The 13,164-nt window shown below is 41.9% G+C and overlaps 2 protein-coding genes across 2 annotated transcripts; both read left to right on the top strand.

The window, feature by feature from the left end:
* The first annotated feature begins 784 nt into the window (after positions 1-784).
* LOC122766828 (5,6-dihydroxyindole-2-carboxylic acid oxidase-like) lies at positions 785-6,142 on the top strand. Its single transcript, XM_044022029.1, has 7 exons — positions 785-1,318; positions 1,688-2,010; positions 2,907-3,111; positions 3,201-3,368; positions 3,448-3,627; positions 4,080-4,226; positions 4,350-6,142. The coding sequence occupies exons 1-7, from the start codon at positions 961-963 to the stop codon at positions 4,535-4,537; spliced, it is 1,569 nt and encodes a 522-aa protein (XP_043877964.1). The 5' UTR covers positions 785-960; the 3' UTR covers positions 4,538-6,142.
* Positions 6,143-6,330: 188 nt separating this feature from the next.
* LOC122766829 (leucine rich adaptor protein 1-like) lies at positions 6,331-10,585 on the top strand. The gene is made up of 2 exons (XM_044022030.1): positions 6,331-6,825; positions 9,275-10,585. Exons 1-2 carry the CDS (start codon positions 6,607-6,609, stop codon positions 9,662-9,664), a joined length of 609 nt encoding a protein of 202 aa, XP_043877965.1. The 5' UTR covers positions 6,331-6,606; the 3' UTR covers positions 9,665-10,585.
* Positions 10,586-13,164: the final 2,579 nt, after the last annotated feature.

Raw genomic sequence — 13,164 nt, 5'->3', positions numbered from 1 at the left:
ATATTAATTCAGCAAATGTGTCCTTTTGTGTGCTGGGAGCCTTTTTTAAAACTGTTTCTTCACAACAAAACTACAGGGTGTCCATAAAGTCTCTTTACAATTTAAAAAAATTTATTAAAAAGGCAGTTATAAAATATCGTAACCAGACAATCGAAACCCTAAAAGAAGGCACAATGTGTATCATGGTTTTCTCCCTTGGACTTCTTTCTATGGGGTTATGTTAAAGATATCGTGTATTGAACAAAGATGCGGGACTTGAAGCAAAAGATTTCTGATGCCACTGCCACCAGTGATGAGGCTATGCTACAACAAACATGGCAAGAAATCAGTCTTGACCGTCTTGATGTGCTTTGTGCAACTAATGGTGCCCATATAGAGGTGTATTCAATCAGGTAAAAAAAAAACTTTTGACAACCACTGATTACAATAGAACAAATCTGGTTAAGATATCCTATCAACTGCCTTTGTATTAAATATTTAAAATTGTAATGAGACTTTATGGACACCCTGTGTATATATGGGTGGGTTTACTAAGTTTATTCATTAATTAGACACACTCATAAGTGCTAATCTCATTCAGGGAACTGCAGGGGTCTAGTCTTGAGAAGAATAACTGTGTGCATGACCGGATCTCTCTACCTTCTCCTCCCCACCCCCGCCCATCACCCCATCCCCAGTAGGCAATATGATGTTGTGTGATAGAATCACGCGGGAGTCAGAAAATCCGGGTAGTCATGCGCTAATCCGGTATTTAAAGTCGATAAACTCGCTGCTTTTGGGGAAACGGGGCAAAGCACATGAGGAAACTAAACCCACTCATACTGACAGAGAAGGTTGTTGCAGATGTGTTGAAGTGATATGCGTTCATTTTAAATACAATTTTAGCTGACGTAGATACAAGCAGGTAAATATCCATAAAACTGGGTTTCAGCCGTGCGTAAAGTTTGGCGACTTTTTTGGATGATGTGGCGCTGCTGCTTTTTGGTGCTTGTGTGTGCGGTGATCGCGAGCGCTCAGTTCCCCAGAGTGTGTGTGACACCAGAGGGACTGAGGAGTGGACAGTGCTGTCCTTCACCCTCGGGTCTCAACGACGACCCGTGTGGCTCCAGCTCGGGCCGCGGAGAGTGCGTCTCCATCTCGGTCGACTCGCGGCCTCATGGGCCTCAGTACCCCCACGACGGACGCGACGATCGGGAACGATGGCCGATCCGGTTCTTCAATCGTACTTGTCAATGCAACGGGAACTTCAGCGGGTTTAACTGCGGCCGTTGCAGACACGGATGGACGGGGGCCAATTGTGACCAGCGGGTTTCTGTCGGTAAGTGCTCGTCCTCTGGAGGACACTGTTTTCAGTAATATGTTTTTGCTCAATTGCGCATGTGTTGTTTCACTAAATTGTTACCATCCGTACATGTACATTGATCTATTTCGTGTTAAAATGCAAATGAATCTATTCATTTATATTACTTTATATGCTATCCATTAATTATATGGTAGGCTAGTTGAAAAACAAACTGGTTTTATTCCGTTTACTGTTCTTTTAATAAAGTATGTGGAATGTATTTTTAATTGCAGAATTAAAACAAAACTGCCCGTTACGCACTTTTCTCCGTCATTTAACGCTGATCCCCAATTAACACATGACTGAGCGACTTAATCCTCTTTCCCTCCGCTGATCACCCACCAGTAAGAAGAAACGTGATGCAGCTCAGCACGGACGACAAGCGTGCGTTCGTGAACGCGCTGGACCAGGCCAAGCGCACGGTGCACCCGGATCTGGTGATCGCCACGCGGCGCTACCCGGAGATTTTCGGGCCCGACGGCAACACCATGCAATTCGACAACGTCACCATCTACAATTACTTCGTCTGGAGCCACTACTTCTCCGTCAGCAAGACGTTCCTGGGTGCGGGACAGTCCAGTTTCGGCGGAGTGGACTTTTCACATGAGGGTCCCGGGTTCGTCACTTGGCACAGGTTCCACCTGCTGCAGCTGGAGAGAGACATGCAGGTGAGAGTTCTTTATAAAGTAGGTGCCACAAACAGACCTTAATCAGATTAGTTATATATTTAATATCGTTCCGAGAAGATGATTAATAACTTCCTAGTTCATCTAGTGTTGTAATTTTGCAATAATTACAGACAAACAGCCTGCACTAACACAGTTGATTCCCTTTCTTGTTTGTTTTGTGTAATCCATTTTTCCACAATTGTACTGGCATGGAAATCACAATTGACACAGTTTCATGCCTCAATACTGCCAAACAAATTGGGATTATAGGCATTTTATCAGAAAATAACAACGTTGTTTTGGTTTTTAACTGATCACACACAGCTACAGGCGCAGTGAGTGAGAGGGAGCTTATTTTTAATTCAAGATCAGGGAAGATTCTATCAAAACTAAAAATGTCTCAGCTGCTTTTTCTGCTGTAAATGAACCCTGTTAAGCCTGTGTTTCACACAAAAGCTCAATTTGAATGTGTTTTAATGATGAAGAGATAAGTAAGTCTTTGCACCAGGCAGTCATAAAAATACATCTTGAAGAGTCTCACTTTTTAGCTGCAGTGTTTTCTTACCAGAATGTTGCACTTTTTCTAAATCCATGATGTCATTTAAGTAATTTGGTTTCTGTCTCCTGGTTATAAACTCAGTTGTTTCCGACACATGCTGCTTATGAAGTCTTCGCAAAGGCTTATGAAGAACCAGTCATTTACAGTTTATCTGCTGCCTTTACGGCACCATTACGGACAATTGGTCACATCACCCAGGGGGCGATTTAAATGTATCGTTCGCAGCACAATAAATAAAAGTCAGTGGTGAATTTTGGAGATTTTACATTGCTGCTTAAAATCACATTCATAAATACTAACCCAGTTATTATTTGCTTTATTTCTGTTTAACAATCAGGATATGCTGCAAGATCCCTCCTTTGCCTTACCATACTGGAACTTTGCCATTGGTGGAAGCTCATGTGACATCTGCACAGATGACCTGATGGGTGCCAGGAGCAGTTTTGACATGAATTCACTGAGCACAAACTCCATCTTCTCTCAGTGGAGAGTCATCTGTGAGAGTGTGGAGGATTACGACACACTAGGAACCATCTGCAACAGTAAGACTGTTGTTCTTTGACCATGTGATGATACAGTGCTCTGCTTTATTGTCTGGCTCATCTGGTTTCTTTCCCCTGTCTCCTTCCAGACACTGAAACATCTCCGATCAGGAGGAACCCAGCAGGAAATGTCAACAGGCCGATGGTCCAGCGTCTCCCAGAGCCACAGGACGTAGCGGATTGTCTACAGATCAACACATTTGACACACCGCCATACTACTCCACCTCTTCTGAAAGTTTCAGGAACACAATTGAGGGTGAGTGAGTGAATATATATTTCGTCCTCAGGCAGTCTTTCTTGCATTTCTGCATTAACTTTTTTGTGTGTTTTGGCAGGCTACAGCGCCCCCCAGGGGAACTATGACCCTGCGGTCAGGAGCCTTCACAACCTGGCCCATCTTTTCCTCAATGGGACAGGAGGGCAGACCCACCTCTCACCCAATGACCCCATCTTTGTGTTGCTTCACACCTACACTGATGCCATCTTTGATGAGTGGTTGAGGAGACACAATCTAGGTTTGTTTGAAGAAAGAAAGAAAAGAGAAAAGGAGCTGCTGTTTGATGTTGACTGATCAAAATCTCTAAGAAGCTGCTCTTTGGTGCAGTGGTGATAGATGTGCAGCAAAAGACTTGAAAACAAGGCTCTTGCTGTGGAAAAGTTTGTAAAAAAACAACAACTTTATTTGTTCAGCTAATGCGTGACACATTTTAAAAACAATGCACCAATGTGTTGTGTCACAGGATATATACGTATACCAAGAACCAATGATGTGTTGTCTTGATATTTTTCCATGCATTAGCCATACTAATACGTTTTCCAGAGCAAGTGTGACTCGGTTTTAACATTTGTTTGTCTTTTACAAATCTTTTTATGAAGCAATTTTTTCTTGTTCTCTTTTGCATTTTTTTTTACTTCCTTTATTATTAGAATTTTAAGTTCTAGGCTGATGTGTCATTTTTATTGACAGATTCCACAACGTATCCTGAAGAAAATGCCCCCATTGGTCACAACAGGCGCTACAACATGGTGCCATTCTGGCCTCCAGTGAGTAACGCTGAGATGTTTGTGACTGCCCCTGAAAATCTCGGTTACACTTATGAAGTTGAGTGGCCAGGTAGGTTTGCTTTTTTTAATTTTTTTTTTTATCCAGCCATATGTTCAATCATGAGCATTCAATATTACCTTTTGAATAAATGCACATGATGATGGTAATCATCTTCTACTTCAATTGTCCTAGGTCAGCCGTTCACGCTGACTGAAATCATCACCATGGCAATAGTCGCTGCCCTTGTGGTGGTTGCAGTTGTTTTTGCTGCCACCACAATCGCCGTGCGTGCCAGGTCTTACAAGATGGATGGTCACCAGCCCCTGCTCGTGGATCAGTACCAGCGGTACGACAGTGACAAAAGCCAGTCTGTCGTTTAAAATGTGAACACAGGCTTCACCAATGTGCCTTTTCAGTGCAATTTGTTTAGCTATATCTGTTCTCAATGGGGGAACATCCATTCATTCAAAAAAAAACTTGTTTATTGTGCATTTGGATCCCTATATCACAAACTGCTAGAATGCAGTAGTGCAGATGCAGATATTTTACTTTGATTTTATACATTTATCACTTTTTTAAAAAGTAAACCAGTACTTCTCAAATAGTAGGGCGGGCCCCCCTGGGGCGGTGAGGTGTCGGGGGACACACACGAGGGGCAGGGCAGGACAACTCATACAGTGGTTTATACAGATAAATAAATAAAAATGATCAGGTTCTCAATAGTATTTCAATTTGGGGGTGTGTGAAAAAAAAGTAGTGCCTCTGGGGGGTGCATGACAGAAAATAATAGAGAACCACTGATTTAAAAGCACAGACACAGTCGTCTCTGAGAATCTGACAGCAGTGTGCTGTGTCTTTGCAAGTCTGAGATTCCTGGTAAATCTGAAAGAGGAAAATGTGTTGAATAATGTGTGTGGAATAAAGTGAGCCTGAACAAAAACAATCTTCTGGTGTGACAGCAATACCACCAGATGGTGCTCAACTCAAAATGTCATGTCCTTATCAGTGATGTGATGTAGTGTCCCGTGTTTCAAGTGATCGAGCTTAAACAATGCAGATTCTAATAAGTGATCTATATTATTCTGTTTCCCACTAATTATTTGAAAATATTTAAAGTATGAGCTGTAAATATCAATGTAATTCATGCAAAAAAATAATGCAATCATAAACCTCAATAATGTCCACCATGTTTAGAGACAAGAAACTTGTCTTTATCGAACTTCAGTCAACGTTGCTTCGTTTACTTCAGTTATATAATGATGACGTCATTGGAGTGACTGACAGTCTTAATTGTGCTACACACTCATGCTCATGGGTAGCCAGTGCCCACAAGGGGGTGCAACAGTTAAATGTCTGAAACTGCATTTACAGTACAGATTAAAAGCTGCTCTTTTGTTGCCTTCTATAATATATTAAGAGCATGATACATGTGACACGACTGTTGTGACAGTTGTGTACATTAAAAAAACCAAGGCCGTTGATTTAGAGGAAATGTAAGAAGTTGTGATCCTGAGGCTCTAGTTTTCATCTTCTGTATACCTAAATGTATATTGTTTTGTTGTCACTTGTAATCTGTATTTATACTCCTATTTTTGCCTAAACGGTGTAGGATTTGGGCTCATGTTAATTTGTTTTAACATGCTGGCTTTGTTCAGCTTTGCACATTTGCACATTCATATGATTGAATCATACAGAAACAAACATGTATATTTAAATGTACACAAATCACATTATTCTTCATATCATCTATAACTGCACTTCATGTAGCACACGTGCCTAGTGCTATTTTTGCAGACAATAACATATTAACGGCACATTAATACACTAACACTCTCAATTCCTCATCCTCATTTAAAGGTCCAGTGTGTGAGATTTAGTGCCCCCTAATGGTGAGACAGTGCCTCGTAAGCTTTGTTTCAAAAGACATACTCTGGCTCACTACAATCAGACTTATTTTTAAGTGATTAAAGACTTGATACAAAGTACTCATGTGTAGTAGATTTCATTTCTGCTAATGAACACTCTGTTACACACACACTGGACCTTTAAAGTTAGTTTACGGTCCTTGGTATCCTGCTGATAGTTGATGCTCCTGATGTGTAACCCCAGAAAAATGTGTTCCGCCGTGTACCTTTTGTTCCGCAACACCTCACCTGAGTGTGCGGTGTCTGGTTTCAGAGGAAGCTCCTCTGTGGGAGGGCCTGTACTGCGGGCACGTTGTCACGGAGCGGTCGTGACTGGTCAGGCTCCTCTGAGGGGAGTTTCTGATGGAGCTGCAGAGGTGAAGAGTTCTCTGAGGCTCAACACTTTGCTTGAATAAAAGTTGAGAGGAGCGCGCGCCCGCTGCGACTTTCCGCTGCTTTGTGTCAGTGACCGGAGCTCGCGCGCGTCCCTGCTCCTCTGCCGGCCACGGTGACACTGACGGTATAATCCCTCTGAGCCGTCTATCATGGACGAGGACAGCAATGCGTTACCTGACTTGAAGGATATAGAGACGAAACTGGGTCGCAAAGTCCCGGAGAGTCTCATTCGGTCTCTTGTCGGAGGGAAACATCACGACAAGCACGAGAAGTCTCCTGCGCCGCATTTAGCCAACTTCAAATTCTGTGCCAACTCTGGGGACCTGAAGAGACTGGAGAGCAAACTGCTCTTCCTCAAACAAGAAATGGTAAGCTGCTTTGTCCGTCTGCTCTTTATCAACTTAAAGCCACAGTCGCTTTTGTTTATATGAGAAAAAAATAGTTTATTTGTAGTGGTAAATACAATTAACCATGTGGATAGTTTTTCCTACAAATACAAACTATACCCTACGTATTCACAACTTGCACATACTAGTGATAGTAACAAGACAGCTCCTCGTACAACCAGTTTAGTTTAATTTCATGTGTGTCCATTGTAATAACAATTAAATGGCAGCCCAGCCTGTGCTCTCAGGAAACGTCTGCACGGGATGCAAAACAGGTCGACATGTCAACATAGAGGTAGTTGAATGCAAACTAGTTGAGTGCTCAAGTCTTTTTATAAGCAGATTGACACTGGCCGGTAGTGAGAGACATTCACACCTGCACATTCAAGTCACAACTACTCTTATCAAGAGGATCTCCTCCCTTGTTGCATTTGAACTATTCTGCAATCCAGCCACGTTATCACCTGTTTGATCCAGACGTGGTCGTTACCTGCCAACACTGCACAACACAGTCATGTCAGATGCTTGTCCCAGAGTCACAGCAGAGCCACAGCAGAGCCCGACTCTGGGACAAGCACACAGGGTATTAGGACTCCTGAGCAGATGGCCAAGTTGACCGAGTTTCAGAGTTGCACCATGACCAGCAGACTGACCCGTTACCCTCACTCAGTCTTGATGGGCTGTTTTGATGGGTTAGGACAAATTAAGACCTGATGAGCTCTTTTTTTTTGTACTTGCACATGGGATAACCGTGTCAATTGTGTGATTAACTCCATTTGTACCTGATTTGTCAGCTTAAACGATCACACATCCCTTTAAGTGTGCAGTGAGAGAAGAAGAACTAGTGGAGTGTTTTTATTTAAATGAATTGACTTGAGCCTCCCTGTTCTTGTGGCTTGCCTCACAGCTTAATCACTAATGCAGTCAGACAGCCCAGGTTTGTTTGTGCACCAGTCTGCATGACACACACACACACACACACACACACACATGGTTTTGGCAACAGCACAGTGCTCTCCCACATTTTTCTTACATAGTTTTGAGAGGCTGTGGTAATCAATAGAGATTTAAAAGAACAAATGAATTCCCTTTAGTGGCTATCAGTGTTGCCTCACAGCAAGAAGATCACCTGAGTGCATGTTTTCCCCCCTGTGTGTGTGGCTTTGATTTGAGTCCTCCAGCTTCCTACCTCAGTACAAAAACATGCAGATTAGGTTGATTGGACACTCTAGATTGACCCTAGGTGTGAATGTTCTGTGTACCCTGCGGTTTGCCCTGTGTTAGCTGAAGGCCAGCTCTTAGTAGCTTCATTTGACTAAAATATGCTTGTTACTCTCCAGTGCTGACAAAATTGTGCAGCACTAATTGTGTAAACTCATTTTGTGATACCACCCACACTAGTGCCATCATATTAACAAGAAATAGCTGCGTGGACTGGAAATTTAATTATAACTCCATCTGCTCGATGTCCGTGTTTGTGTAAAGCTGGTGGTTTAAACACATAAAACAAACACACTGGCAGCAGTTTGACTTAAATGAAGGCTGGTTGCAAATCCACTCCAAAGAAAGGCTGCTGTATCAGGCCAGCTCTGTGTGCCGTCATCTGTCTCTGTGCTTTTTCAGTGTGGCAGGATGTTACAGCTGTTCTGACTGGCTGTTTGTCACCCAGTAGACACAGAGGAATCTCTTTGAATGACTCCATAGGCTGTCCACTTCCACCCACAATCAATAGCAGGGTTTGTCACGGGCAGGCAGTTAAATTAATGGTCACACTGTGTAAAGTTGGCATGTCATTCATTATGCGGGATGAAAAGTCTGTCCTGGTCGTGCGGTTACACGAGTATTACACGTCCTTTTGTCTGTCGGCACGTATTTAAGTGTCGGTGTTCATAACAAACCTTGATAGTCCAAACAAACGAGCACAAAGTGTTCTAGGCATGAGAGGACGAAGTATAGGAGAGATCAATGAAAGGTCATTTTACCAGCACCTCTTTAGCTTTTAGCTATATGACAGTTTACAGTAAGCTGGGTTTGTACTTAAGATAATGTATTGTGGAACCTTTTAGCATTTTAAATGTACTGTATCTCTGTGGCTCATGACTCTAGAACAATTACTGAAGGGATCATATGATATTAGCAGTCAGTTAGCGTTCACATGCAGAGTCAGAAATGAGCTGCTTGGGAGTTGTGTCTCTGTTGTTACCAAGCAGCCAAACCCTGGGAGCTGCTTTGACGGTTGAAGTTGCTGCAGCCTCTCTGAATGAACACATTTAACTAAGTAAAGATCTGCTAAATGGATCATTTTGTTATTTAAGTCTACTTTTGGACAGACATATTATTCTCTTTGTCCCATCACTGAGAACCTCTTTTGAAATGTTTATCTTGCTTGAATGCCACGACCTGACTGCGATGCTTTCTCTTCAACTCTCAGGCACATCTACGAGCCATTGACGTGAAGCTGATGCAGCAGCTCATGTCAATCAACGAGGGAATCGAGTCCATCCGCTGGATGATCGAAGACAAAGGAGGCACTGCCAGCCAAGATGGCAGCTTGACGGGCAGTTTGTACAGTCTGTCTGACAGCCAGGACGGTAGCTCACTGCGAGGCAGCTTCAACAGCTTGAATGATGCTAACAGTGACGGCCTCGATGGTCTGTCTGTGGGCAGTTACCTGGACACTCTAGCGGAAGATCTTCCAGATGACCCATCACCTACGGACCTTGACTGCTTTGTGGATAAAACTGTAATCGATGGTGATTCTTTCAGCAAATCACCTCTGAAACTCAGGGTGGAATCAGATGAATACTACTGCTTTGGATAATGATGCTAAGCTAAACATGTTGGTTACATTGACCTGACTACAGCTGTAGTGCTGGTTTTATCTGTGTGTCTGCATGTGTGCTTTATATTTTTGCCATTATAGCTAATACCAAATAAGTTGGGTTTTTTTTACATTGGAACCAGAACCTTATGTTTGACACCACTCATTAAACCAATTGCCACTCAGTGTCACTCCAAATGGCACAGAAAGGCCAAAACTTCTCAGTTTCCGTCTTTGTCTGTGGAGCCTTTAACTCTTGTGATTCTGTGTGAGGTCGGCCACAAACAGCTGATCTGAGTCAAGGAGTAGATTAGGTTTTAGCAGCCATTTGGAAAATTGGACATTTCATGCGGAGTGACTCCATAGCCTTTACTGCTTAAAAGTGGCAAAGTGGTTGGTTTTAGTGTTACTGCAAGTGCAATTTGTTTCCTTGCCAAACTCTGAGCACCACCTACTGTACATGTAAATGTTTTCCTTCTTTTTACTGAGATAATTTGACTGACACAAGTTCCTTAGCTGAACCCGTCTCAGCGCGTGTTACAATTTCCAACCAGAAGTCTTATACATGAGAGATTAGTTGCACATTGAAAGCACAGATGCTTGACTGAAAAACAAAGCAATTTAATTGTCTAACAGATCATTTAGGCCCGAGGCGAAAAACCCTGTTAACACCAGATGGGAGATTTGCTGATGGTGGACATAAGTGAAACACGTGTCTGCTTGGTGCACACATTTTAATTCTCTGCTGTTGAAAAGGGTTTAATGAAAGCTATGCATTGCTGTACATTGATGTGTTTTTTTAACATTGTTATGTTAATTTGTTTGAAGTTTTTTTTTCAATGGCTGTATTGTTTGCTAATAATGTTGTTTTTTTGGAAAACAAAAAAAATAATATATTGTCATTTTCCTCTTGGCCCTGCATTGTGTTGTTGTTTTTTTAATGCAAAGAAGAAACACGTAGTCTCAGCCTTTTGAGCAGGTGTCATTTTTTGTAGAAACAAAAAAGCATTCACAGACCTTTTTTGGAATCGTAATGAGATGGAACATGATCATTATAGTCTTTTCCCTTCTTGGTAAATTTAATGTAACATTTCTGTTCCCCGTGCAATGCAGCATGGAAAATTAACCTTATTTCACTATGTCACTCCCTGTTGATAAAACACTTTGTACTTCTAAAATTAGCATGCTGTTATGGCATAGTAAATGTAACCACAGATGAGGAGTCATGTTTCCATCTAATGAGTGCATATCATCCGTGCGATGCGTGAAGTAAATCATTTTTAAAATAAGACCAGTCAAAAATAAGTCTTAAATGTCAGTCATGTAGAATATGTGATGGGCTGTAATGTTATTTTCACCTCACGAGCTTCTTATCTTTCATGTGATAATTGACGTTCCAGACGTGGAATTCGGGGAAAGTCATTACTGGAAAGCGGAGAACCTCGGTCTCTTTGGCTTGCAAATGAATGAGAGGCCAATGGTGCACAATACTTCCCGAGTTGACATACTGGGATCTGACATCAGGGTTTAGCTTTGGAAATACTGTCTCGCTGGATTAGTCCTCAGTCAGTCACTCTGTCCATATCACTGCCTCATGTTAGATTCTTGTCTTATATGGTGCTGCATTATTTTGTGGATGTTTTCTACAAATCCACAAAATAACAAGCTTGGACATAAAGGACTCTCTTGGTGTTACATTATTTCCAGACAGATAATTATAAAGTCCCTTTATCCAGTTTCATTAAGTGCACCTGTAACTTTGTCTCACTCCATGTGCAAAGCAGCTTTATTTGGTTTTCATGGTGTCTTCCCTTGTCTTAGCCTCCCTGAGGCTTTGGCAGACTAAAGCTTCCTGTCGAGCTGAACCAGACAAGGGCCACTAAACCTGGCGAATAGTACCACAACCTGCTTGTCAGCAATTCAATTAAAAAAAAGTTTCTTCTTTCTTCACTTGCTTCTCTGAATTTCACATCTACGCACATATAACCACAATTTGACTGACTGACAGTTAATATCCCTCAGTGGTCTTGAAGTAATTGGACATAAAGAACAGGTTGTGCGAGTTAAATTCCAAAGAGCTACATGGTACACCACACACGAACAGAGGTCGCCTTCTCTTATTAATGTTTTTTTTCCGACATGAAAGGAGTGGCAGTTGACACAGCCTTTGTAGTGAAGATAAATGCAGTTTTTCCCTGTCCCTCATTTCAAGCAAATGCTGGTTACATTTATATACACAATATAATTATTCCTCAGAACACAAGGGAGAAACCCTGTCACAGCCTGCTGCCAGGTTTGTAGTCACTCTGTGCTGAGGGTGAATGACACCCAGGCTTTGTGAAAAGTAAACAAAAGGAATATCATCTGCATTTGCCCATGTTTTGGGAGCAGAGAGCAAAAATAATGGTTTATTCATTCCTTTAGTCCTCACTTATATCATTTGAGCACAATTATGCTTGCACACAGTCAAGACAGCTGCTTCCAACAGGGAACCATTAGCAAATTAGACAGTGGAGTTGGGCCTGTGCCACAGGATCAAGGGAAACCAATACTGTCTCGTATCTGAGAAACTGTCACTGTGCTACTAAATGAGGATACCGGATATGGGTTAGTGAGGAAGGTATTCAAGAGGGATCAAAAGAGCCAGAAATATCAGGCACTCCTCAGACAGGAAGCCACAAATACAGAGGAAATTGATGCTATTGTAAAGTCACTTTATTGCGGTTTAATAAGATTTTACTGTTCTGTCAGTTTTCAAATGACTTTAAAAAGACTTGTGAATTTCCCATGAATGAATGTGTATGTTAGATGAATGAAAATGCATGTCTCGCTCGTAATATGCTTGACTGTGGATGTGATGGTTGTGCTTTGGAGTCACACTAATACTTGTGATGGATGTCGCACATTAGATCCACAATGGCAGCCTTATTACATTCCCAGCCATGAGGGAGATTTATGAAGCTGTGGAAAACTTAATAAGCCCTGTCCCATAGCATAAATGTCTCGTTTCTTCTAGGAAAAAGACTTAACCAATATCAAGGTTAGCCACAACCTTAACGCTGTGCTTCACATTCGATTTTAACCAAGTAAATATTTCAGTTTTTATGACATAAGTGGAAGTCACATAATGTCTACTATGCACTTCAGCTTAGTGGAGGAACATCCAAGGAGCATTTAGCTGGTCTTCTGTCAAGTCTGTGGAAAAAAATTAATCACTTCTCAAGAGCCGTGTGAATCCTGCTGTTCTTGGGAGCCACTGTATTCAATCGCCAGTTGTCAACAGAAGAGACGGAACACTATTTCCGTCTGTGCAAATATTAGTCTTAAACAATGGCTGCCTCTGCTCTCTTAAATGAACCGGCTGAGATTTAGAGAAACCCAAACACAGAGTGGACACTAAGAAACGAGTGTGGTCAGGCTTCATACATCAGCCATGATGTTATTTTGAATTATCACAAGCTTGATTATTTTTTAGGAAATGCAGAAAAATGAGCAAACAA

The sequence above is a fragment of the Solea senegalensis genome, linkage group LG3 (genome assembly GCF_019176455.1).
Source record: "Solea senegalensis isolate Sse05_10M linkage group LG3, IFAPA_SoseM_1, whole genome shotgun sequence".
NCBI classification, from domain to species: domain Eukaryota; kingdom Metazoa; phylum Chordata; class Actinopteri; order Pleuronectiformes; family Soleidae; genus Solea; species Solea senegalensis.
The sequence above is the reverse complement of the archived record's forward strand: the minus strand, read 5'-3'. Positions and strand labels throughout refer to the sequence as shown.

Excerpts from the sequence above, each read along its gene's own strand:
- LOC122766828 (XM_044022029.1), top strand. The coding sequence starts at position 961 with ATGATGTGGCGCTGCTGCTTTTTGGTGCTTGTGTGTGCGGTGATCGCG. Across the intron at positions 3,628-4,079 it reads GTTGAGGAGACACAATCTAG|ATTCCACAACGTATCCTGAA; the intron begins GTTTGTTTGAAG and ends TTTTATTGACAG. Across the intron at positions 4,227-4,349 it reads TTATGAAGTTGAGTGGCCAG|GTCAGCCGTTCACGCTGACT; the intron begins GTAGGTTTGCTT and ends CAATTGTCCTAG.
- LOC122766829 (XM_044022030.1), top strand. The coding sequence starts at position 6,607 with ATGGACGAGGACAGCAATGCGTTACCTGACTTGAAGGATATAGAGACG. Across the intron at positions 6,826-9,274 it reads TCTTCCTCAAACAAGAAATG|GCACATCTACGAGCCATTGA; the intron begins GTAAGCTGCTTT and ends TTCAACTCTCAG.